The sequence below is a fragment of the Aspergillus nomiae genome (assembly GCF_001204775.2).
Source record: "Aspergillus nomiae NRRL 13137 chromosome Unknown contig00231, whole genome shotgun sequence".
Lineage (NCBI taxonomy): Eukaryota > Fungi > Ascomycota > Eurotiomycetes > Eurotiales > Aspergillaceae > Aspergillus > Aspergillus nomiae.
Genome location: NW_015378286.1, coordinates 1 through 26,082, shown reverse-complemented (window position 1 = coordinate 26,082; position 26,082 = coordinate 1). Strand labels below are relative to the sequence as shown.

Genomic DNA, 26,082 nt, shown 5'->3' with positions numbered 1-26,082 from the left:
GAATGACTTTGAGATGGTGGTCCCCGAATTATGAACTACGCCTCTAATTCCCACAGGCAATATACATTTTGGTGTAAGATTATATGCATATCACAGATTGACTAGATCCCCGTTAATAGGTAACGTGTTCTTCGGTGTTTATATAATTTGGTTCTAGTTAAAACGTTTGAGCGACTATGCCGTTGGGTAGGTTATTTTTTCCCATGTAATGCGTCCCTTACTCGGCTTACGTACATAACGTACTTGTGCCTCTACATATTGTTCCCAGCATTTAGATGAGATTCGCAAGCCCAGGCAGCGTTGTTTTGCCTTAGAAGTCAAGATTTTCTATTGGCTTATTCCGTAATGGTTTACAATGCTAGCTTTGGCCTTGTTTGCTGACTTACTCTATGCAATGTTTTGGTAGATACGCCTTCAAATGAGACATTCGTGGCTCTGTAATTCGTATGCTGTAGAATGTTCTAGTAATGTGGGCATTTTACATGTATGTACGGCATATTTAGGACAATCCACATATATCTCTATTAACTCTTATAATAGCCGCCGTAGGGGGCCTTCCGAACTGGTTGCTCCAAGTGGAGTACCTCGGAATATTGGTGCTGTGAATAACAAACGGGTGCCTTAATCAATTGCTTAGTACGAGCAAGATACCGAGTTCTGCCTGCCATGTCAATTTGTCTCGCTCTCAGGCTGATTAGATCATCCGCTTATAAGCTGAGAGTCACGGGTCAACTTTGAGGTCTTGATAGAGTGAACCCTGGGCTCACGACTATTATCTCCCAAATGTAACCTGATGGTCGCGTGCTGCTTGTTTCTGCTGGGTTATATGATGGACTTGCCAGTGTGATAAATGATCACGTACACAGTCCAAACATCGAACCACTTCTATCCCTGTTTCTGTTACTCCTTCCACCGCACAGCACGAGCATATCTTCCTCGGCTGTCCGAAATGTGACTTATTCTTGCTTGTGTCGTCTTGTAACCGGCTCGAAGCATCTTTGAACAGTTGGCTCTCCGCGAGAAGATATATGGAGCTACTGCAATGAATAGCATCGCACTGGCGGAGACAAATATAGCAGCTACGCTCGCCGCACAAATCACAGTCGACATATGCATCAAGTACTTCCTTGGTAGTTGGCCTTCTGTGGCATATGTGGCACGGTCGTAAACATGAAGCAGAGGCGCAAGTATTATGCTGCGAATGAGGACTCGGAACAAGGGTTCTAGGAGATACAGGAGGGGACGGTACATTGGAGGTTCCGGAGGTACGAATATTTGGTGATATTATCTTCACCTGCGCTATGCTCGACTCTGGCGGCTGCGTGAGGCTATTCGACCAGGCCTCTGTACTTTGTGGGTGGATATATGACTGTTGAAGAACTCGTCGTTTTCGAGGGATGCATCGCTTGGGAGCGGAGAATTCTCCGTTATCACCGACCAGCTCTGGACAGTCTAAACAAAACGGGGCGTTTGTTGTACGAGGTGTTGTCGGAATAAATTTGGTGCTGTAAGACATATCCTTCGGATTAGTTAATTTCCCAGTCTATCAGCTCAAATCAAACCCTCATTGTTGTATTCGTTCCCTTTTTTATTTGTTTAGCCGTGCCCCGGGTGCAATTGTCTTACTTACGTATTAGGTACAATAACAGCGTCGGACAGGGCCAAGTCCCTTTTTCGCTTCTTCAGTTGTGAATTTAGAATAGGCATGTTGTCCTGCTCAGGCATGATACCTGGCATGGTGGAATGAGGAGCTGTTGTCGGGAAGTACATGGATAAGTTCATCGGTGAAAATGTCTAGGTAAAAGGCTAGGTTTGCGCGTCTTGTCGCTTCCCCAGGTGTATTGGGCAAAGAGAGAAAAATCGGATAAATGGAATGGAATAAATTCGTTGCCTTTTTTCGGTCGACGTATGCGGAGCGCTAACCAGCCATAAGTGATGTAGAACTAGGAGAGGTGAAGATAATATATAATGTTAACATGCTTCCGAGGCTTAAGCTTGGCGTTAGGTATAAGTAAAGATCCACTGTTTTTCAGCTCTAGTTCGGTAATGGTGTATAGTACTACTCCGTATGTGCCTTGGTTATAAGGTAGGGTAGCAGTTTATTACACAGATATCTCTAGCCGCACTACGAGTTCTACATAGTACTATGTACATACTCTGGAGTACATTGTATGTACCCATGGATACCCACTTCTACACAGTACAGAGTAGTAGTAGATACGTAAGCTACCTGCGTACAGCACATAGTACGGGAGGTACAAAGTTTTGGTACAGAGAATACTTACACGAAGTCCAGTAGATATAGACTCACTGCATGCCTTTTTTATAGTGCAAGGGTAAAGTTCCAATCGAATTACTTGGCAGCAATGGATCATTCAGTGACTTATTATGTACCTACTCTCACACCGTTAGCCTCCATACGGAGTATTTAGTTCCATACTAAAGTACTCCATTGCTTCATACTCTGTACAGTCTTAAAACTCAGAATACCCACCACACCCATTTAAGTACACCCATGTGGGTCCTACTAGTATGTTCTGGATGAAGTACCTCTCAAGTTAGTCTAGTTACTACTCCCTACCAGTTATCTTACCTTGTGCTTGGCTTCTTCAACGAATCCCTGAGTTGAGAGCCGCCCCTGTTATCCATCAGCCCTTTCTTGAATTCCACCCCTAGGAGTGTTCATATGGTCAACATTGCCGAGCGCATGACTATTTGTCGTCTTCCGCAATCAACGTCATTTGCCATTCCAAGAGATAACCCCCGTAACGCAGAAGTGGCTTTCTGACTTGCCTTACCTTGTCTCTACAATCTAAGCGACACTGTTGGGATCATCGACTTAGGAGAGCTGTGGCATCTTCGCGATGGAGAACGATATTTCTGAGCTAGTTGAGAGGTTAGGGAGCGACGAAGATGCGGTACGAAAAATGGCAGTCTTCAAACTTCAAAGTAGCATTGGTGACCCATCGTTTGCCGATATCTTTATTGCAGAAGGCGGCCTAACTCGACTGCGCTATTTGAGCTTACATGCCAGTGGAAACACACTGGCCTATAGCCTTACAAGCCTTGCCAGACTATTAGAGGTGGACAAAGGATGGGAGTTCGTCGATCAGGAAGTGGTTGAAAGAGTATGTCGTGGGATTGGCGCGCATTAATCAATGCTCTGTATCAGTCAGTATCCATGCTGATAAATGACCCTGCCCCTTTTAGATTGTCGAACTTATAGTAACGCATCCTTTGGTCAACATTTTACGTGGTGCAATGTCTATCCTGGTTTCCATTGTATCGCACCCTCATACAGGTGGTCGCTTGTCGCAGAATGGGACTTTTGGTTTTCGTGCTTTGAAACCCGCGATCGCTATCTATCCGCAGTTTTTGGAAATGCTTGTTAGCAGGCTCTCATCGGCTGATCATGCGCTTTGCGCCAATGCGCTTCAACTTATAAATTCTCTTATGCGCGACTCAATCACGAACGATTCTGAATTAGAATGGCCCAAGTTCATCCAAAAACTACAGGATCTGGGTGTGATTCGAGCAGTTTATGCCCTGATGCAAAGTAGCGCATTACAGGATCATGCGCATCCTTTGATTGAATTCCAATCCTTAACCAAGGTTCTTCTAAGGAAATGGAGAGACATCGCACTAGATTTGGAAAAGCCAGAACATAGACGAGCACTTAAAGGTATACACTTGGCCAGTAACAGTGAACGGGAACTAGAGAAGGGGGGCGAGAGTGGCAATGAGGCGCGACGTTCAAAAAGGCACAATCCAGAAAAATGGCGCCGACTGGGGTTCGAGTCGGAGAGCCCTATCGTGCAATTTGAAGCCATGGGTTTCCTGGGAATGATGGATCTGGCAGATTATATCAGAAACTACCAAGATGAATTCCAGAAATTGCTTTTAGAGCAGTCAACGAAGCCGGCGCAAAAGCGGTGTCCCATAGCGCGTGCTTCTTTGTCTGTCACACAGATCCTCTACGAGCATTTTGAAGTTGATAAGTCGGAGATGGAGGATGCGAAAAGCTACCTGATATTAGAGTCTCGCGCTAACCTTGACAAAATATTTAAACCCTTGCTGTTACATTGGACCCGCCTACATGTCGCAGGTCTACATGCCTTTTTCCGACTATGGAAGGTCACTGGCGCGGAAGTGGAAGATTACGAGAAAATCGTGGAACTTGTCCGTATCCTTGTCGAATCAGTTGTTGGGGGAGCACCACGAACAAGAGATGTACAAGATGTGGAGGACGACCTGGCAGAATTCGAATATTCTCGGCTTCGCGAACTACAGATGGAACTCCTGGAGCTTACATACGAGGATGTTTGGGGGCAGCATTTGCGACAAGTACGCGAAGAGCTACACCATGAAGCCTTGCAGTTTGTCAAGGAACAGAGAATTAGATGTCTGCTACAAGGTGCTTGGTTTCCTAATGACGGCAGTCCCACGGCCGACATGGTGGCTTCGGGGGATCCCAGCTGGAAATTTGTCCAGCTCTCACATAACCGAAGGATTTTACATTTTGGACATTTCGACAGCGTAAAAACAAAGTGCCCAGAGCTTGATGCACTTCCAGAGAAGCGTAAGAATGCTTCCTTTTCATCAGTTCCCCAACGTCATTACTGTGCTAATCATCTGTCCCTCTACCAGTCGATCTCTCAATTGTATCTTCGGTAGTTTCGAATGTTTCAGCAACCTCCGATGACTCCTCGTCGTCGACGGTCAAGAGCGTGTCGCATCATGTCTCTGCTACTAAGATCACTATCCATGGCCATCCTCAGTCTGGCTCGTCCACAGATGACTCAAGAAAGACCGAAGGTCATGCACGCTCTACCAGTAAAGCAACTCACAGGGAAGCAGTTCTATTGACTCTGCGGCCACAATCACCAAGCATCGCATCTGAGTGGCTTGACGGGTTACTTATGCTTCTAAACCAACAGCCTATCACAGCAGAGACAAGCAAATTGGTAAATTTGGTCAGCGACTATGGACTTAAGATCCGTTTATTGAATGTTAGGTTCGATGATGGAGTATTCGCGGGTGAACCTCCAAATATTCCCTCACGGGAAGACCTAGATAATGATTATTATTATGATGTTTTTGGGGGGGCTTAGGGTGCTTGTCATGTTTTCTTGTCATTTATTACCAATGAAACTATAGTAGCGAGTCACGTCAAAAACAGTTGAACACTTGTCCATGTGTTGTCATCAACTAGCTACTTAGCCTGACTTTGATATTGATTCAATATATATGTACATGCACTTCTTGGCCTAATTGAGACGAGGTACGGTACCGTACATAACCTACCTTATAATACCGTTCGCTGAAACATAAGGAACAAGAACATCCTTTCTTCAATATTTCAGCCCATCGATAACATTGAAAGGCTTGCTCTTTGGTTTTATTGAAGGGACAGGCATAACCGACTCGTTTGATGTCTTTCCAAGGAAATTCTCTTACAATGATTTCTGCATATGTCCATATCTCCCAATGATGGCTAATCGCCCCAGCAAACGTCAGCGGAGATTGGCCATCCATCCGTCAGATCAGGACGCTGAGCTTGGCACAGAGAATAACCAGACGAGACCTACTCACACGCCTTCTAGAAGGGCCAAAGCTGATCCTGTAACCCTTTCAACTAAATCTTCACAACTCGAAACGAAACATATCCCGTCGGGCCCAAATCGAGCTTACTCCAGTCTCCGAGTCTACCGCTCCTCTCCGCCCTCCGACAAGGAGACGCGCACGGCATCCTCCCTCCAGAAATTCTTTGAACCTGCAAGTAGCGAACAAAGATGGTCCTCTCGGAGATTCGAGGCGACGTGTCTTCCCACAAAGGAAGCAATAAAAGGGGTGAATGGTAGCGAAGACGACAACAACAACAATGACGATATAATAGATGATGATTATGATTCCTACGATGAGTTATTTACTCAACATCTCGCGAACGAAGAGGTAGCGCGAGATATCAGCAACGACCAAACGCCTTCACGGGTGCAGTCACCCAAAAGAAGCACAAGTGTTGCGCGTAAATCTACGAACACACGCAAACGCTTCGTCCTGCCAATGGTCTCTAATCAAGAAAATAACAGCTCACCATCAATCACCTCTCAGGCCCATAAGCTGCCTTGGGCGCAGCAGTACTCCCCTACAAATCTAGACGAGTTGGCGGTCCACAAGAGAAAGGTGTCAGATGTGCAAAGTTGGCTTCGCAACGCCTTTGCTAGAACTGGAGAACGTGTAAGTTTCTCCTTTCTGTCATTTATGTACTTCCAACCTAAAGTTTTATTTGCGGCGATGTTGGATTTCATGTCTTGACGGTAACAGAAACTACTTGTCCTTCGAGGTCCTGCGGGGAGCGGGAAAACGACCACAATAAACATACTGTCTCGGACGCTAGGGTTTGATATACTCGAGTGGAAGAACCCCCCAGTTTCAGAGTTCGCTACAAAAGCATATGTATCGGTTGCTACTCAATTTGAAGATTTCCTAGGCCGCGGTGATCAGTTTAGAAAGCTTGATTTAGACGGGCCTACTGACCTTCCACAAGACTCTGATCTCTATGCTCAGCAGCGTGTCATTTTGGTTGAAGAGTTTCCAACTCTCTTGCATCGAGGCTCTTCTGGTTTGGCTGCATTCAGGCTATCTTTGCAGCGGTATCTTGCTATGGAAGCTACATTACCCTCTTATGGACTTAATCGGAATGGGATCAATGCCCAGGCCAGCTCTCCTGTTGTGATAATCGTTTCAGAAACTCATCTCACATCAGGTTTCTCGTCAGAAAGTTTAACAGTCCACCGGCTACTCGGACCGGAACTTTTCAACCACCCCGGTACAACCATCGTTGATTTCAATAGTATTGCCCCAAGTTTCATGTACAAAGCCCTGAAATTGATCTTGGAAAAGGAAGCCCGCCATTCCAAGCGCAATAAGGATCCAGGCCCTGCCATATTGCAAAGCATCTCTAGATCAGGGGATATTCGAAGTGCAGTTGCCTCCCTAGAATTTCTGTGTCTTGATGTTGGGCGTTGGGGAACCCCTGCTATAAAGGGAAAGAAGCCATATCGCAACAACGTAATCCTTACACCCACGGAGAAGGAGACACTGAAGCTAGTAACCCAAAGGGAGACTAGCCTAGGAATATTTCACGCTGTCGGGAAGATTGTATACAACAAGCGAGACGATACGGGTGTTGCAACCGAAGGTCCTATACTACCATCGCCTCCAGAGCATATGCGGCACCATGACAGACCGAAAGTCTCACAGGTCCCTGTTAATGAGCTCGTGGAAGAGACAGGGACTGATACACAAACTTTCATCAGTGCCCTGCATGAAAATTACGTGCCATCTTGCGATGGCCCATCGTTTGTGGATTGTGTTGATGCATGTATAGTCGCTTTATCAGACAGTGATATGTTATGTGCCGATCATAAAGGGCTGTATGGGAGTCGTACGAATAGAAGCAGTGCTGGCGTCGATGTAATGCGGCAGGAAGATATAAGTTATCAAGTTGCTGCTCGTGGTTTACTGTTTGCTCTCCCTCACCCTGTGAAAAGACGTATAGCGACATCAACTCGTGCAGATCGATCGAGCGATGCCCATAAAATGCTCTTTCCAAGCACGTTGCGGCTGATGCAGGAAGCAGAGGAGATTGGGGGCCTTACGAATGTTTGGGTGAAAAAGCTGCTGAATTCATTTCGCAGGACATCGTCAGACCTGGATCCTGGCTTATCCGCGTCGTTGACAAGATGCAAGCCAGATTGTGTAGAAGATTACGGCAATGATCAAGCGGGAATCGTGACCATGATACCCCGAGAAGATCTCGTGCTGTACCACCTACCATATCTCACAAAGATCCATCGCGGTGAGGTCGAGATCGCCCAGCTTCGAAGGATTACTGGATTTCATGGAGCCGGGTGCCCAAACAGTTGCCAGGGAAATAACCCTAATGGAAGCAGCCTATGTTTGGCTTCTGCTAGTCACGATATTTCTCAAAGGCTACACTCAACAAATCTCAAAAGCAGCACTTTTGGGTCCCAGCTGCCGGTTAACTTCGAGCAAGAGAAGAAGCTTATCTTGAGCGATGATGATATTGTTGACGATTTGTGACATCTCTCATCACAGGCACCAGCTGATCCTGTGTTCTAGTTTAATCCAGGCATCAAGCCAAACCTTACACTAGTATGTCTCATGGTATTTGGTTGCGGTGAACATTTAAGAAAGATTGCCCGATAAGATAAGATCATACCGGAAGCCACGCGATCGTATCCGTACGGAGTACTTATCTGTAATGATGTTACTGACAAGGGTAAATGCATGACTAATCAGTCTCATATAACGTAACTGGTAAGGTAGTGGGTCACGCAACTTGGTATTGCATACAAAATGGCCTGTTTTAAAAGCTCAATATCTCAACTATAACTATATATATCAATCAATAACTGTATACTATTAAAATTAATATAGTATATTGAGATTACGGGTAGCGGTATGTAATGAGAGGTAGAGACTTGCCGACCTTCTGTAGGTCTGGAGGGGAGTTACATGCTTTATATACATCGGTACTAAGCTTATGTAGGGCTCAGCCTGTAGTGTATCCCTAAGGGGTCTCATGGGATAAGTCGGTCGCGTATCGGTTCCCTTGTATCGCATATTCATGATCACAATATATTATCCGGATAATCAAAATTTTCTGTACTCTCTGAACTTATCTACTTACTATACTAATATATATTAGACTATATGAAATTTGAGATAGATAGAATATATATTTGTTGAGATAATGGTGTTTAAAAATATACATTTTGTATGAGATACTGAGGTGGCCGAGCCGCTTACCGGTTACGTTAACTAGTTAACTTTAGGGACGGTATCTATAACTAGTTAGTCAACACCGAAGGAGCTAACTAACTAGTAGTTGAACAGTGATTCCCATCAGACCAATTGACTCAGTTGGCTGTGATCATCTGTTCCTTCAAACAGTGTTTCATGTGTTCTTTAACTCAACCCCAGAGACTTGTCAACTTTACAATTACGCCAAGCAAAACTCGTCCATCTACTTCTGCAACATAAGGCCTGCCTTTCTATGAGGTTCATATAGTCGTTCCCATCGAGAAAAAATGCTCAAACAAAATGCCGGACCCTTAAAGAATCGAGGCGTGGATCGCTCAGTGGTCACGAACGGTCGTTCGCGACAGACTGATGATCATCTGATTGAGCACGATGGACCCAAGGAGCCATATGCGAGCCTAGGTAGCATAACCACTACTGCGGCTTATACTGCCCTTCCCGGCTGGACAACTATAGCTTTCATGATCTCGCTGATTTTCGGTGGTTGTTGTGCCAATGTAGGTGGGCAGTAAATGATAATCTGCCTCTCTTTCTGACAGTTGGAGTACAGGTCTTTGCCCTGGAAGCCATTATTAAGTAAGTCGCGTCTGCAAATGAAGTACTAGAAGCGATAACTGATGTCGCGACACAGGGAGCAATCGAGCTCAGGTAATTCTCATTCCTCCCTTCGGTTCCAAAAACGGTTGTTTTTCTTTCTCCTCTAATATTCGCATCGCAAGGACCCCTCATAACATTTGCACAATTTATCCTGACTGCATTGTTAACGTCTCCAAGCTTTCTGTCTCTGTCGGCGGGCCCTGAGTCCCTGTTTCTCAGTCGACGTGCAATTCCTCTGAGATCATGGCTGGTATACACAACTTTCTTTGTGGCCGTCAACCTTCTAAACAACTGGGCCTTTGCGTACAAAATCTCTGTCCCACTACACATTATCTTGAGATCCGGGGGGCCCGTGGCGTCCATGCTCGTTGGGTATGCATTCAATGCTAAGAGATACTCACACGGCCAAATCCTCGCGGTAGCTATGCTTACTATAGGTGTCATCGCTGCAGCGTTGGCTGATGCTCGTATGAAAGGTCAATCCACAAGCGTTGGGTATCACCAAAATGATTCCACTATGGCTAGTACAATGATTGGGTTCGGTATCCTTGCCCTAGCAATGGTACTGTCGGCTTTCCAAGGAGTTTACGCGGATCGACTATATGAGTCTTACGGCAGAAACCATTGGAAGGAGGCCCTCTTTTATTCGCACACACTTTCTCTGCCCCTCTTCCTACCAACCTACTCGCACCTTTTGGCCCAATGGCGGGCGTTGTTGTCTTCGCCTTCGTTGCTCTCTATAGTTTCTGCTATCACTGCAAAAAAGGGGTCTGTCTCAAGCTCTCCCCTACTACTCGACACCGACTTAGCTACTACCTCAAGAACGGCGTTTGTGAAACCAGCGCCCATGCCAATCATCAGCACTATCATTCATCTGCTAGCAGAGCTTGAGCGTTTCAAGTCTTCCAAGTTCATTCTAGCTTGTATACCAATACAGGTATTCTATCTTCTAATGAACGCCCTAACACAATATCTGTGTATCCGTGGGGTTCATCTTCTTTCGGCGAAATCATCCTCACTAACCGTAACTATTGTGCTCAACGTTCGAAAACTCATCTCGCTGTTACTATCCATCTACCTGTTCGGAAATGATCTTGGGCCAGGTGTGCTTATGGGCGCCCTTTTCGTGTTCGTGGGGGGTGCCTTATATGGTTTCGAGGGTGCACGGTTGAGGAAGGCACCTAAACTATCTAACAAGAAAGACTGACATAGTTGCGTGGCTTCGACATGTCAGAGCTAAACTTTGCACGTTTTCCTTCGAGAACATTATAGACCTCTGTGTCCGTGGCTGCGATTCGCCGTTAGGCCTTTTGCATACAGCTAATTCCATACATGCTTCGCGGATGTCACTTAAGACGAGACCCCGAATGTACAGCATTCGCCATATACAGAAGAGCAAATAAAAGTCCGTTGACATTGATGTCCGAAGATTTGAGTCCAGTTCGACTTGACTTTGATACAAGTTCAATCAATATTCTAATAAAATTTCTAGCAGAAATACAAGATGTACAGTTGCAGCTAGCGCTACAGAAGGGCTTCGACGTATTGTGCTCTAATGTACAAAAATCACCGATGGATTAATAGTCACCCACCAAATGTGAATTTTGAACAGACTACAGGACCTCGCCCACGATTTTTGCGGCCTCCTTGTAGGTTTCTAGAAGTCTTTCACACTTCTCCCTCTCCGCCTTGATCCCGTCATCCTCGTAAAGAAGTTCTCCGAAGAGATCTTCCTTGTAAAGTTCGCTGACAAGCCTATTTTGCACAACATCTTTACTATGATTGACAAGAAGGTGCATAATGGCCTTGGGAACCTGGTCAGCAATAGTTTCCCTAACAATATCGAAGTAGGAAGATATCAAGCGGCGAATCAACTCCGTCTCTAACAGCTCACGATCAGAAAGAGTTGGTTCAGTATTTTCCTGTGCATTGTGTGAGCTACTAGCATAACAAAAACAAAGCTCGAACGAATCACGACTTACAAGAGAGTTAACCTCGCCAATATACTCCGGAACAGGTACATAGTCATCAGGCGGCATCACTGGAGAGCGCACCTCCGTCCTCCGTATACTTTGACTGGTGCTGATATCGTTGGCGTGGTTGGAAGGTCTGTTTTGGCTCGAAGGTTGAGGAGGAAGTGAGGGAGATGGCTGGGCGCCATCTTTGCCAAAGAAATAATTCAAAAATGAATCGCGTGTGGTGTTTGTGGCACCAAACATGGCATGTGGACTTTGATTTGCACCATTCAAAGTTGCCGCAATACCGCTTTCTTGGGGCTTGCCAATATGCGGGGACATGGTTCTTGTGCCTTTTGCAGACTGACTCCTGATAGGGATGGTCTGAGCCTTTTGCTCTAGTGCTTGCTCCTCCTCATCCTCAGGAGAGAGACTTGTGCTTCCATTGATGCCTCCGAGTTCCCTCTGTCGTCGCTTCTCACGCTTCCTTCTATCCTCTGCTAATGCCGACTTCCGTTCTTGCTCCTGTTTATTCTGAATGACGGAAGACATCGCGGCTGCCGCACCGAGAAAATTCGGATGATTTGTGTTTATATAGGCTCTTTGTATGGAAATCAGTGACTCCACATATGCTGAACAGGGCCCCAAGCGCTCACGAAGGAGGTCAGATACTACCTCGATAAGCTTTGCTTGTAGGCGTGGAAAGCGTAGGAGTTCTTGTGATCCACAAGTATGGCAGATTTTTATAAGTTCTTCGTACACGAGCTCTACACACCTCTGACTAGGAGCTTCCAACATTTTAATCTGAGGTTTCACGAGCAAATCGAACGCAAGTTCAGGGACAAAGAGACTTGGACGAGGGCCAGTTGAGTTTCGAATTGCTGTCCTGATATCTGAAACTGTCAGGTTGTGCGTAGGGTCAATTGTTTCAAGAGAATTGCCGAAAACGGAGTTGAATATATAGTAGATTCTGGCCCCTCCGCAGAGCTCCTTGGTCGAGATTTCAGATGAAGTTCCGTCAATGGAAGATATAAAAGAGGATGCAAAACGTGTCATTAGTTGCAGGATCAATGAGCACGATGTTCCTTGCCACTGAATTGTTTATTGCCATAGCTAGCAAGCTCCTGTTGTGTTTGCCCCATGAGTGTATTTAAGCGGGCTTTGATATCAGGGAGTCGATCTCTAATGTGAGACATCAAAGTCGTGTTCAGTGTTTTTGCCAAAAACTGTGTTCCACAACGATTCGCCATATTACGGTAGGCAGGGTGATGCCGGAAGAAATCTACTTCTGCCTGTAAAGCATCAGATAAGGATTTCCCTGATTGAATGTCTTGTTGGGATCTGTTGACAACGCCAATGAACCCCAGCTTCAGAGGATAGACGCGCCCAGAAAGAATATCCATAGCATTGGTGCCATGATCCATGAGGTCCAACTTTGTCAAAACGCCGATTGTTCTGCGCCCCATAGGATCTACCTGGCGAGCAAGCTTCAGGGCTTCAGAGTTCACCAAGTCGACATTCGCCGGGGATACCGCCAGGACAAGGCTGTTTGGCTTTGCTATGTATTCCAAAATCAGCGCTCGAGTTTGCTTCTCTATGTCAGATGGTTGGTCGCCAATGGGCACTTTGGTTAACCCTGGTAGGTCAACCATGGTGAGATTAAGAACATGAGGCGAAAATATCTTGAGATTGATGGGTTGCCTATTGATTCCCTTATTGCTTCCGGCTATTCTGGCGGTCTCGGCTTCAATTTCTTGTTTCACAAGAGCGAAGTCCTCGAATTTCCGACCAGGGAGGTGGTGAAATTCCGCCCACTCATGCTGTCCAGCTACACTAGCAGCAGTGTGAGGCACATGAACCTCATCAGTGTCAGGTTTGTCATGGCGTTCGCTGGGTATGTTTATAAGTTGCAGTATTAAGGGGCGTCTCGTAACTATGCCGCTTCCTCTCGGCAAGAAATCTCTACCGACAATGTTCTCAAGCACGGACGACTTCCCAGATGACTGAGAACCTACCACAACCTTTAAAAGAAATTCAGTACTTGCTATCAGTCTAGATTGTAAGCCAAATGGAACTTACTATTTGCGGCAAGTCAAGAGAATCATTCCCAATCGTATTGAAAACAAGGTCTTGCAACTTGTTGACGGTTACAAGCAAGTCTTCGCTAAGGGACGCCATCTCTGTTTCTTCTTTCCCCTTCTGGTTGCCTTCTGTCCTTCTGTTTCTCTTGGCTTCTTCAATTTCTCCCCTCCTGTTATTCTTCAGAGGAGTTTAATTGAGTATACCTTTCTGTTGTCTGATAGTGACAAGTTGTCTCACGAAAGTTGACAGAGAGATTGTACGCCAAGTACACCTTCAGAAATGCCAATTAGCACTAACAAAGGGAAAGCCACAGTTATTTGTCTTGGCCGCAGGAGTTTGCTGCGATTTGCTTGCTCCAGTGTTGTCGTGGGTAGCTGGTTCTAGGATACACCACAAAGTGGAGCTCGCCCTTTCCTTCTTTCCTATGCTTTTGCGGACAAGATATGGACACAAGTTACACTTCCAGTCATGTGACACCCGGTAATTCGGCTTGGCAGTAAACATTGTATGTGTATCACGTGATTTGATACATATTGGTACCTGTATCGTAATATTTTAGCGTCGAGGTGGAAGACAAAGGAATTACAAGTCCTCGACTGATTTACTGAGTTACCCCAGGAACACCTCCTTGGGGGCCTTTACTCCTGTGAAATCACTCATTGGCATTCCTATTCGAGACAGTGACAAACACCCGCACTATACTTATCAACTAGCTTCAGTACTTGTCCCTTCCGTGACTGGGCATACAGCTCCAGAAGACTTAGAAATCAGTGTAAAAGACTTGGATACAAAAAATTGAATTAAATAGACTACTAACTACTAATTTAGAGGATAATGAAGTATATCTTCTATTAATTACTCTTTTTCTATATGCTCTAATAACCTTAAGGGATGCGGCTTGCCATGGTTAAAAAAATGTCAGTGTGGTCAGAAATTGCTTGGCAATTTCTCTACGGAGTGTCATAGGGCGGCTCCCGGGCGCATTCAGGAGCTTAGACCGCTGCACTATCGGCAAAAGACTAGGATACAAAGCTAAAGGTTTTGTACTGCACTCACATATATAGGCTTATTCAGGCAGGTAGGCAAGCACTGTGACAAACCGCCTCTGTATTCCATAGAAAATGGTACTTTTTATAATCTCAATATCTCAATAACTACTAGAAGAGATAGCTATCTGAGATCTGATACTTGGATAACATACTGCTATAGAGATATATTTTAAGTATAGAAAGATATTATACTCTATAGAGTATTGTTATGGAACCTGTGTCACAGACCCTGATCTAGCACAAACAGTGATAAAATAACATACTGGCTATAAAGGACAGGAACAGTGAAGCTGTCAGAAAGCTCGACACAAGAGTACAAAAGATCACATGACAAAAGGACCAACTAGAGGAGGATGGTCTACCAGATCAAGGATATATAACGACACTCATTCCCGCAGTAGTAGCCAGTTCTTCGTGATCAATAAATATTGTTACTACAGAGTTACCTTTGTAATTATCAGTTCAGCTCGTTCAAACTCTTCTAACTATCGGATAGACATACTCCATAGGCCTGGACCTTTGGACTCGAGTCTTGTATCGACGGCAGTCTGGTGTTGACTGCACCCCTGTGACAACGATAATTTAGTGTCGACAAGAATCTTGTGCCGGCTTCAGGTTAGTAACCTTCGACGCGTGGTCCGCTAACTGGTCTCAGACTTGACGACAAAGCCCCGGGCGTAACAGTGACTTTCATTAGTATAGCTGTGAATACCCTAGGTTACTAGATTCTAGCGGAATAGAGATTACCATAGACTGGCAACTACTAGTAGGATGGACAATGCAGCCACCACAGGCAATGGCAGTCTCAATAACAATATATTCTGCTGACCGGTTACCTACTCCATCAACAACTAGTAACCAAGTGATACATAACGATGACAACCGCCTGATAATATATCCTACCAGCAACTGTCTTGTCCAATTGGAAGAGTCCTTTTTTTAACAGTCAAAGCAAGTTTATACAGTATTGAATTGCTTCTCCTGGTGCTGCTATAGGAATTCTAAGACACAATAACTGAAAAGTTTTCATATGCCGTTGAAGGCATATGTCCTATCTGCGAAGGCAGCACAGGGGGAGATAGTTGTTTTTTATCCCTTTCTTTGTCTTGCAGATATGAATGTTGCAAACTATGCTCAGCCAAAAGGCCCAAGGACTCGGGTAAATCAAGCTGTAAGCTTAAAATAGAAAACAGAACGCATTGGACTTCCTCGTCATCGACACCTGACCTTGCGGAAGGCACCACCTTGGGATCACTTTCGGAGTTGTACATAATTTGCTGGGAAGAGGCCTTCTTTATTGCCATATTTACCAAACCACCAGTCATCGTCGGGAAATTCCTACATATGACGAGCAGTCAGCCATATCAATCCTCTGAGCAACCCATTCGTCGATATGAATGCGGGGAAGATAGAAACTGAAAGGGTGTGACAAGGGAAAAACTTACGATGTGAGTGATCTCAGCACCCTCTGGAAAGCTGAGCTCATTGTCTTCCGCGGCTTCATAATCATACAGAGCTGTAGCAGTGGGTCCATTGGCTGAGCTCAAAACTGATGGCGCGGCTGCTTCAACCTGAGGCTCTTGAATCCCGGTGTCCAAATTGTGGTCATGCAAGGCCGGCAAGGTAGAATTCTGGGGCTTGTCTTCCAGTAGCTCAACATAGTTACTCGGGAAGAGACCCCTCTCACCACGAGCATTTGAACCCAGCCACCAGTCCTTGTCAACCATTTCAATCTCCGTCACATATTCACCTTCCGTGAGCTCAATTTCATTGTCTTCCGCTCTTTCATAATCATACTGCACCACGGCTTGAATACCGTTGGTCTGGAAGTTGTTGCCAACTGTAGCCTCTGCCGTTGCCCGGGCTACATCTTGCGTGTCATCCGCAAGGTCTGCATCTTTCGGCACTGTCTGACGAAGACTGTCCGTGGGCAAAACAGAAGGTGGTGATGGCTGTTCATCATGAATATCCGCGGCACCGCGTCCAACAGGCATGGCAACACGGATAGGCGAGGTTTCCCGTACTGGAGGGGTTGGAGGAGTAGGGGACCGAGGCTGCTCAGGAGGGCTGGGAGTCACTTGGCGAACTTGAGGCTCCTGGGTGGTTTCTGGTTGCACAGGTCCCGTTGGTAAGCCGGGAAGAGGCACAGAGCGTCCTATATCCAACTGCTCATCGGGCCTAGCCTCGGGGGCCGAGTCATCAAGTGACTTATCCGCAAATTGATCTCGAAGAGCATTGACACTTTTGGGGGCCTGAGGCTCTGTTTCCGTGTCATCGTTTGCAGCAGGGTCCGTAGCCTGGTGAGACGTATTGCTGGTGAGAGACTTTCCAGTGTGCGTAGTCTGAACAGGGGTCCACGTTCTACCGCTGTATGAGCTCTTCCACTCTCCTCTGCCGCTGTGCTGTGTTTGAAGCGAGGGTTCATCGTACCCTGATGATGGCAGATCAGATGCAGTAGCTTGTCCCCGTTCCCTCGCTTTCCTCTCTGCCCAAAGTTGTGCGGGAGTCTTTCCTCCCTCATCTGCAAAAGTTCTGCTTGCGCTACCGACGGGCACAGCTGCTGGAGTTGGCTTTGACACGGATCCACTAGGTAGAGGAGGTTTGGTTCCAACGAATGACTGGTTCGCTCCGAACTTATTCGCGACCTTTGGCTTCGGTAGACTTGTTAAACGCTCGGACTGTCCTGGAGGTGGGATTGCGTGGTTTCCAGATTCCGCTTGTCCCTGGGAGTGGTTTGGTGCAGCAAATTTGACGTCGTCAGCCATCGACTCGCTGGGTTTTTGCGCCCTGGCCCGAATAGCAGCAATATCGATCTTGCCAACTGGCTCGTATGCCCCCCTCACTGGCTCTGGCCGGTCATCCTTTAATTCGCCTGCCTCACGTGCCTGTCTCCTTATGGCAGCAATATCCACTTTACCCACTGGTTGATAGCCGCCCTTGACAACGTCGCTACGATCTTCGGCGGTATATTGAACCTGCATGTTTGCTACATGTGACTCTTCCGATCTAAGGGCTTGTATATTAACCTTGGTTGGTTGGTAAGCTGGCTGCACCTTTTCAAGTTCTGTCCTAGTGATTGGAGGGGCATCTGGGCCCCAGCCATCATTGTCGGTATATCTCTGGAGAGGTTTTTGAGGAGCAGCTGCCGTGGCATTTGAGCCGATACCACCGGTCCGCGATGGTGTGAAAACTGGCTTGGATGCGATTGGCGGCTTGGGTGCAGCAGCGGCCAGCTGCCCGGCTCCTGCAGAGTACTTAGCACCAGATGCATCCCCCACTTTCTGTATAATTCCTTCTGCAGTCAAGTCCCCATCTGCACGTGCAGTTATTTGAACATGGTAACCCTAGCAGCTGTAAAGTCAGCAGCATAGTCTATGATGGGATAAGTTCTCTAAGAAACATGTGAGACTGAAAGGCCACTGACGTGTAACAATTTTGAGACCGCAGATAGGTGACTAGTGAAATAACCCTTCGTCCGTTCGGGAACGCCCTCCCCGCACCATGCAAGAAGCACGCTCTTAGGAAGTCCAGTATTTGGGTCAGTGACTTTAACAAAGGCGAACTGCATCTTTCCCTCAGAGAATTCATCGATAAGATCAGCCAATTCACCGTCTTAAATATATTCAGTCAGTCCAAGTGTTCCTCATTATAGAGTGTTTGACTGACCTCCGGTACTTTGGACCTTTAGAACACTCTCCTTGTTGCCTGTGTCTTGCTGAAAAGCACTAACAAGTGGTGCTGAAACTGAAAACACTGCCCATTGCCCATAGGTAGGCGAAGAAGAACTGGTGGGTGGGGGTGAGTTGACAACAGCTTGATAGCTCTTTGCTATTGAAGGCCCATTGGATGAAAGGTTCAGGGATGCCATTTTCAGAAATATTCCACAAAGACACGACAGTAGCTAAGAAAGCTTGTTCCGGCGTTCGTAAAACTGTACAAACTGCAGAATGTGGTCAGAAGCTGCATGAATTAGCCCTAGGTTCTTGTCATGAACAGTGTGGGTTAGAGTTACCGTGTCACCTCTTGGAACAACGTATAGGGGATATAGAAAGGCAAAAGAGAGAGCAACTGACACCTTTGTGTGGTTTGATTGGCGACAGTTCTTATCAATATTCCACTGTATGTAGGGTGATGTAGAATGTGTGAATGATAATAGACTCTAATTATGGGTGATTGATCTCTGCCTAATGAGTATCTAGCTGAAGGTGGGTGATTTGGTCTGTTGTACGGGGCAAAGTTACAGAGTACGTCACACCACTAGCTACTAGTAGTAAGGTACGGAGCACTCCCTCATACGTACGTACTAGTACGTACTACCTAATGCGACCCGAAATCCAGGAATAGTTCCTTATTGTACTAGTCTAGTACTAGGTAGGTACTAGTAGCAATTGCTAAGGCTCCTGGCCCTCCAGACTCCAGAGCCATCCATGCCCACGGTATCTATAAAAATGTAAAATACATGCATGCCAAGACTGGCAGGGTACAGCCGGCAGAGTACGGAGTACTCCTACTACTACTTAGCTAGGTAGTATCAAGTAGTAATAGCTGAGTCCAATGTTGGTTATCAAAACCACCACCCGAACAATAAACATGACAGTCTAGACTCACTCTTTCATCACATCTTTCTAGGTGAGTATTACCATGTATATCTTCTCATATGTTGGGTCTTATTTTTAATTCCCAATACCGTGACTTGTATCGATAGTCTCTCCCTTTCTCTCTCTTTCGTTATCTCTTGTTTTCCTCGCGTTTTTCTATTCTCCTCCATGATGAAAGAAAATTCAGACAATTGAATTTTTAACAAGTCTACTAGCAAATGCGCCTAATACTTTTGCTCAATAAACTATTTGCCTTTTTATCTTTTCCCTCTTACTAATATCCAAAACAAATCCTGCAGTTCAGGAGTATAGTAAATGCAAGGGATTTGGTTAGTAGTTTTTCGGTGAGTCTTTTCGGCGGAGAACCAACTGATTCATCATTCCAACAGTTGCAACACAACAAACAACAACTGCACAAGTGTGACGAACTTTGGATGCCCTAATGGCTTCGTCACAGCCCAACCTTACCTCTAGCTTGATGCCAATGCCAACGCTGTTGAAATCTCATCGGAAGACGAGGTTTCCCTGCAATCCCACAGTGAGAATCCGCAGACACGCGGGATCTCTCTAGATGACACTGCATCCCATGAGTCTAGTTTTGCCGCGGCGACAAAAACATCCGGCGATATTCTACCAAGGGATAGACTGCTGAAAACTCCTACCTACGACTATGCATATGAAAAATCAATGAGCCACACGGAAGCAAAACTTTTCTATCAGCATCATCAGTTCGCCTCACGGAGTGCCGACAGTGAACCTACCCTAAACCCAGTACCTGCAAATCACAATGCTGCCGTCACACAGGCAGACAGTGCGCCAAGCTATACACCAACCGTGATGGAACACAATGGCTCCCAACACCGCACAGTCAGCACCGTGTGCCAAGATGATCCAATTTCAAAGACTCAGCCCGGTGCAAATGCCACTCCGCTGTTTGATCAATTTGGCGCGCACTTCATTCATGAGTACCAGCCCAACGGTCCTGCTGTAGATGATACTCACGGTAGTTTCGGGTTGAATACAATGCCATCCAGGTCCCAGGACCAATTCGGTCAAACTTCAACGGGGGCAGGTAATGAGCGTTCTGCTAGTGATATCTTGGGAACCGCCCAGACCTTGTTGAATTCAATGCCAGGCGGCGATGCTGTTACATCAGAATTGAATGTAATTTGCCGCAAAATATTGAGACTACTCGATCGGCGATCCAGATATATGCAACTATCATTGCAGGGTCCTGGAGATAACCCTAAGGATCATTCCGACTGGAAAGTGTATCCTGCGCCACCAGAACCAGCTTGGGAAGGTGACAATGAAACTGGAAAATTTAATGATAACTTCCGACCCGAACAGAAGAAGAGAAAAATGGGTCAAGATATCGGGGAAGATTTTGACATGGCCGAGTGCCTACCTCTTCCCGAGGCGTCAGACTGGGTTTTCAAGCTCGATGGGAATAGTGTGTATCAAGTGTACGAAACTTATGGTACCGCCACTACTAATCAACCTGTTGTACAAATTCCTTCCCTGAGAGATTTCTACATGGATCTCGATGCGGTCATAGATGTATCAACGGACGGGCCTGCAAAGAGCTTCGCATTCAAACGTCTTTCTTACCTGGAGGGAAAGTTTCAGCTATATACTCTGCTAAATGAATATCAAGAAATAGCCGACAGCAAAAAAGTACCTCACAGAGATTTTTACAATGTCCGAAAAGTCGACACGCATGTGCATCACTCTGCATGTATGAATCAGAAGCACCTCCTTCGTTTCATCAAAAGCAAGATGAAAAAATCACCCGATGAAGTCGTGTTATTCAGGGATGGCAAGCACTTGACGTTGAGGGAGGTTTTTGAAAGCATAAACCTTACAGCTTACGATTTGAGTATCGATACACTCGATATGCACGTATGTAGAAGGAGCGACTTTTGGTTTCTTGTTCCTGGTTAGTTTGCAACTAACAGTTTTACAGGCACACACAGATTCTTTCCACCGGTTTGACAAGTTTAACCTCAAATATAACCCTGTGGGCGAATCTCGGTTGCGAGAAATATTCCTGAAGACGGACAATTATATTAAAGGGCGTTATCTAGCAGAGATAACGAAGGAGGTCATCTCGGACTTGGAGTCGAGCAAATACCAAATGGTGGAATGGCGTATCTCAATATACGGCAGGTCCATCCAGGAATGGGATAAACTTGCGGCATGGGTAGTTGATAATAAGTTATTCTCCCCCAATGTCCGTTGGCTTGTCCAAATACCTCGACTCTATGACGTATACAAGTCGAGCGGCATGATGGAAAACTTTGAGCAGGTTATCACCAACGTCTTCCAACCGCTATTCGAAGTGACAAAGGATCCAAATAGTCATCCAAAACTTCATTTATTCTTGCAGCGTGTGGTCGGCTTTGACAGTGTCGACGACGAGAGCAAAGCAGAGCGACGACTGTATAGGAAATATCCTATCCCAAGAGAATGGAATACGAAACAAAATCCCCCCTACAGTTATTGGATATACTTCATGTTTGCAAACATCGCATCCTTGAATATCTGGCGCAAAAAGCGAGGATTCAACACGTTCGTTCTAAGGCCGCATTGTGGTGAAGCTGGTGACCCTGATCATCTTGCGGTTGGGTTCCTCTGCTGCCACAGCATCAGCCACGGGATCCTACTCCGGAAAGTTCCTTTACTACAGTATTTATTCTACCTTGACCAAATTGGGATTGCCATGTCGCCTCTCAGCAACAATGCGCTGTTTTTGACATATGACAAAAATCCATTTGCCAACTTTTTCAGGCGAGGTTTGAACGTATCGTTATCTACCGATGACCCATTACAATTTGCGTTCACCAAGGAGCCCTTGATTGAAGAATACTCGGTTGCTGCACAGATATATAAATTTAGCGCGGTTGATATGTGTGAGCTAGCTAAACACTCGGTCCTGCAAAGTGGTTTCGAGCTCGCTTTAAAGCAAAGATGGCTTGGCACAAACTGTTCAGCAGCAGGAGTCCCGGGAAATAATGTTGCAAAGAGCAATGTTCCGGACATTCGAGAGGGATTCAGGCATGAAACGCTGATAGGAGAGTTGGCATTGTAAGCATCCCTAGCTGAGTTGTCTGCCCCTGGCATGGTTAGGGACATCTAGAGTAACTAATTACCTACAGGATTGAAAGATATGTTGACAGTTTGAGTACTTACTCAAAGACACTACCCCTCAGAGGACAGTTGCAACCTAGCTTGGCCACGGAAAATGAGAACAATCCAAGCCATAGTAAGTCCCATTGTGCACCGTCAAATAGTGGTCTATTTACTCACCAGCGATAGCTTTGCGGAAGGAGGGTCAGGCTACAGCATCTCCGCAGACTTCTACCGCGGCGAATCCCCCCATATATTCACAAAACCAGCCCGAGACCAAAATCGCAGGAGGGGCTTGCTTCACAGGTCCCACTCCTCACCTCCCGGGCCCTAAATCGGGTGAGGATACTGGGCCTGAAGCGTTACCAGAACAAAAGATATTCCCTGGTATTGTGCATGAAAGGGCTCAGCGGGGTAGTATGTTGACTCGAGCATTGGCTGAGGATGACAAGGATACGAAAGACGGGTGTAAAGGTGTCAACAATTGCCCCAGTCCGTCATAAGGCTAATACAGGGCGGTGCCATGGGCATAGTATTTTGTGTATCCGGAGCATGGACCTATAGGTTATGTTGTGGTTCATGACAGGTAACAGTTGCCGCACCCATGAATTACTGGCTGTTCGTTGGCTATTCGGGGCAATTCAGTGGATCAGATATTAGTATTAACTTTCTCCCGTGGACACGTAGTTGGAAGTTCTCGTGTTCTGCAGCCAAATTTCGTGCTCTCCGGCGCAGGCTGAGAATCATATTAGAGGCACCAGGGACAATATAGGCACAAGGATACCCTGTTTCCCCCTTCCCTATCCCCTCTAGCGAGGTTTAAAAGATAAACACACGCCCTTGGCCGAGAAACCTAGTTGTATCCTTTCCAACAACCGTTCTCACCCCGCCCAACTACCCCTTCTCTCGCGTACACCCCATGTCCCATGACTGCTATTGTCTTCAGCCGAAGTAGCTTGCTGACTAGCCCACTCGCGTATATACGAGCGAAGAGCCAGCCAACGCCTGCAAACATCGCTAACAGAAGATCCTGTTCTGGCATTTTCGACGATGCTAACGTAACCCTTGGCATCTGTGTTCATATCATCTCGCCTGAGTTCCGGTACAGGAATACCAGACACTCTACTCAGCTCATAGTCATAATAACGAGCAACACAAGGATAGCCTAGAGACAAGTAGTTATAAATCTGAGTGACGAACCCATCCTGAAATTGGAGTTCAGTGTCGCTATCAGAGCTGTCCCGCTTCTTCTCATCGTGTGGTTCTAGCTTCGTCTGGGGCTTAGTATGAGCTTTGTCTTTTAATGTCAACATTTCGTTCGGCCACGCCCAACTCGTTCCTCTAATTTGAGAAACTGGAGCTAATGTACTGTAGGAAAGAGAGTCTTGGGAGGTTCGGCAATGCTTGTCCTGTTTGCATGTTCCCATCCATAGACCATCGCCACCACAGTCATCATTGTTGTGAGGAGCCGCATGCCAAAGGTGGGGAAGGTTGTGAACACTGTTACTGCACTCGGCCAAAGGGTGACTCTCACAGAAAGTTGTTTCGGGTGACAAGCTTTGGGGGAAAGTAAGGTCGTCGCCTAACATCGGTGGGCTCTTGAGGTGTTTTTGTTGGTCTCGGCCGTGATCTCCTTCCCGATTCTTGTCTGGATAGATATGCGGCATTGGTTTACCGCAGGCCGTTAATTTTAAAGGACCGACACATGAAAGATGCAAACCTTGTGTGCCAGCCATGGCACGGTCTCGCATTTCGGCCTCCTCTTTATGCTGCCGCATATACTCGAGCTCCCAAGACAAATCCGCGGATGACGCACGTCGGTATCTTCTTAGTTCATCCGATTCACGTATTAGTGGCTCTTCTTGGCTGGAACAATCCTCTTCTCTATCAATGGCAAAGTGATCCACCGGCTGATAGACTTGTTCATTAGGGAAAGCTGCTAAGGCTTGGTCTCTTAACTGTTTTTCGGTCGAGCGGGCAGCAAGAGAGAGTAGATAGCTTGAGAAAAGCTCGTCGCAACTTTCCCTGCGACCTTCTTCCACTCTCGGCCGTATCACTGATTGTCGGGATGAGACAGATGGCGACAGGGGCAATGATGGTAAGTCAGACGCTTCAGATGCTTCGCTACCGCTAGAAGGAATCACGGGGAGATCGGGAACTCGAAAAGAATGCCGTCTTATCTCCTGACGCTGCCGAAGCCGGAAGTATGAAAACCGAGACTCATGTGCCAAGTGGCCTTCACTATGTACCGGTGTATCCCCGATAGCGCTTGCATGCTTCAGATCAGTTTCAGGCTCCGGTCGGTAGTTTTCATGAGGTGCATATGGGCACGAGTCGCGGCGAAATGAGCGGCTGGCCGTTTCCATTAGCTGAGGCACAAATTTTCTCGGGTGCAGTTGAGAGTTGTCTGTGTTGCATAATGCCTCATTCTGTTTACCGCTTATACGGCTTTGTCGCAGCGGTGCCAGCGATTCTGTTGCATGTTTCTCTCCTCTATGTCGCCTCTCTGGATAACTATTAGATGGTAGGCAAGTTGGCAGCAAGTTGTCGTGGACCTGTGATGCAGTGCTGCCCAGTGGTTTTATATGTATCAGAGGTTTGGCGGATGCGACAGGGTGAGTTGAGTGACACTTTGTGTCGTCTTTGGCCCCCGCTGCAGTGTTAAGGTCTTCTTGTTCATGCAGCAACTTCCTCCCCACGTATGATGTTGGCTGGGGTGCCTTGGATTTGCGTGTGGTGGTTTCAATGGGTTCAGGTAAGAATCTCCTAACTCGTTTGGATGGTTCGGTAGTGGGATATGACATGGTGCCAGTTAAAACTATACACTCGTCACGTCCCCCTTCTTCCAGATAGGTCTATTAATTATTCTAGGCATTTGCTCACATAAATATGGTGGCCCCTAAGTTCTTCATTTATTGTACCTACCTTTCGCCTATTTATTCCCTGATTTAAACCCGACCTATTGCCACCATCTCAAGATATGATACGTTGACAGAAAAGAGTAATTAGAAGGACAACTAGTAGTAATTTCACTGTACAGGGCAAAGGGGAGAGTTCATAATACTTGTAAGATCGCGGGTGTGCATTTATCTTGGTCTGGGAAAGAAGGGGCCCAAAAAACTGATACTAGATGGATACCCAAAGAGAACTTATTATATATTTTCTTACCACTATGAGCGGATTAGGATGGAGGAGCATCTAAAGTATCATGTGGTTATCGTTATCTACACCGTAGTTAGAGTCACAGGTAGCATTCAAGTAATATTCAATGGCCCGTGTATCCGTATTACCGCAGAGAACCTAAGAACTAATAACCAGCCATATACAGACTTTACACGGGCAGAACAACCTATAACAGTAGGCGGTTGTCACAATACATTGTACCCAATTTCAGCAAATTACCTCAACTGTACAACTCACATCCCATGTGAACCAGGCGGGGCTAATGGCCATGCTACTTCCTAGATTTCCCGAATACTGCTTGAAACTGTAAGAATCGGACAACCAATCCCCCCTCCCTCCCTATATTGAGTGTGACAGCGTACGCGAAAATGCATAAACACGAATAGGGAGTATATATGTGTATGAGCGCCCTTCCAGTATACAAAGATTACTCAGCAGTATATCTTCGGGATACTAGGGGGCCAATGGGGCACATAGTTGAACAGGGTTTAAAAAAAGCTTAGCGGTACTCAATATAGAATCTAGAAAAATCTAAATAAAATTCAAAGGTAGTAGTAAAATCTTAGAAATTTTAAATTCTATTTAAATTGAATTTTGTCAAATTTAAAAATTTTATAAACTTTAATATATAGAAATAGATAG

General features: G+C 46.1%; 6 protein-coding genes across 6 annotated transcripts; 3 read left to right on the top strand and 3 right to left on the bottom strand.

Annotated features, from left to right (window-relative positions):
* Window positions 1–2,864: 2,864 nt before the first annotated feature.
* On the top strand, window positions 2,865–8,106 carry ANOM_008372 (ELMO/CED-12 family protein; the record flags this gene model as incomplete). Its single annotated transcript, XM_015553628.1, has 5 exons — window positions 2,865–3,128; window positions 3,211–4,579; window positions 4,648–5,014; window positions 5,508–6,237; window positions 6,325–8,106. 5 exons carry the CDS (start codon window positions 2,865–2,867, stop codon window positions 8,104–8,106), a joined length of 4,512 nt encoding a protein of 1,503 aa, XP_015404967.1.
* A 1,010-nt stretch (window positions 8,107–9,116) lies between these two features.
* ANOM_008371 (putative UPD-GlcNAc transporter (Mnn2-2)) lies at window positions 9,117–10,651 on the top strand (the record flags this gene model as incomplete). The annotated part of the gene is made up of 4 exons (XM_015553627.1): window positions 9,117–9,344; window positions 9,398–9,423; window positions 9,479–9,495; window positions 9,567–10,651. The coding sequence occupies 4 exons, from the start codon at window positions 9,117–9,119 to the stop codon at window positions 10,649–10,651; spliced, it is 1,356 nt and encodes a 451-aa protein (XP_015404964.1).
* A 406-nt stretch (window positions 10,652–11,057) lies between these two features.
* Window positions 11,058–13,548, bottom strand: ANOM_008370 (dynamin-related GTPase DNM1; the record flags this gene model as incomplete). Its single annotated transcript, XM_015553626.1, has 3 exons — window positions 11,058–11,366; window positions 11,427–13,420; window positions 13,479–13,548. Coding segments are annotated over 2 exons (1,353 nt in total), but the record flags the coding sequence as incomplete, so codon positions are not given.
* Window positions 13,549–15,533: 1,985 nt separating this feature from the next.
* ANOM_008369 (putative actin binding protein) lies at window positions 15,534–18,398 on the bottom strand (the record flags this gene model as incomplete). Its single annotated transcript, XM_015553625.1, has 4 exons — window positions 15,534–15,868; window positions 15,976–17,874; window positions 17,955–18,142; window positions 18,197–18,398. The coding sequence occupies 4 exons, from the start codon at window positions 18,396–18,398 to the stop codon at window positions 15,782–15,784; spliced, it is 2,376 nt and encodes a 791-aa protein (XP_015404959.1). The 3' UTR covers window positions 15,534–15,781.
* A 591-nt stretch (window positions 18,399–18,989) lies between these two features.
* On the top strand, window positions 18,990–22,760 carry ANOM_008368 (AMP deaminase; the record flags this gene model as incomplete). The annotated part of the gene is made up of 5 exons (XM_015553624.1): window positions 18,990–19,010; window positions 19,603–21,030; window positions 21,095–22,215; window positions 22,287–22,393; window positions 22,447–22,760. 5 exons carry the CDS (start codon window positions 18,990–18,992, stop codon window positions 22,758–22,760), a joined length of 2,991 nt encoding a protein of 996 aa, XP_015404958.1.
* A 378-nt stretch (window positions 22,761–23,138) lies between these two features.
* On the bottom strand, window positions 23,139–25,061 carry ANOM_008367 (uncharacterized protein; the record flags this gene model as incomplete). The annotated part of the gene is made up of 1 exon (XM_015553623.1): window positions 23,139–25,061. The coding sequence occupies one exon, from the start codon at window positions 25,059–25,061 to the stop codon at window positions 23,139–23,141; it is 1,923 nt and encodes a 640-aa protein (XP_015404960.1).
* Between the last annotated feature and the right edge of the window lie 1,021 nt (window positions 25,062–26,082).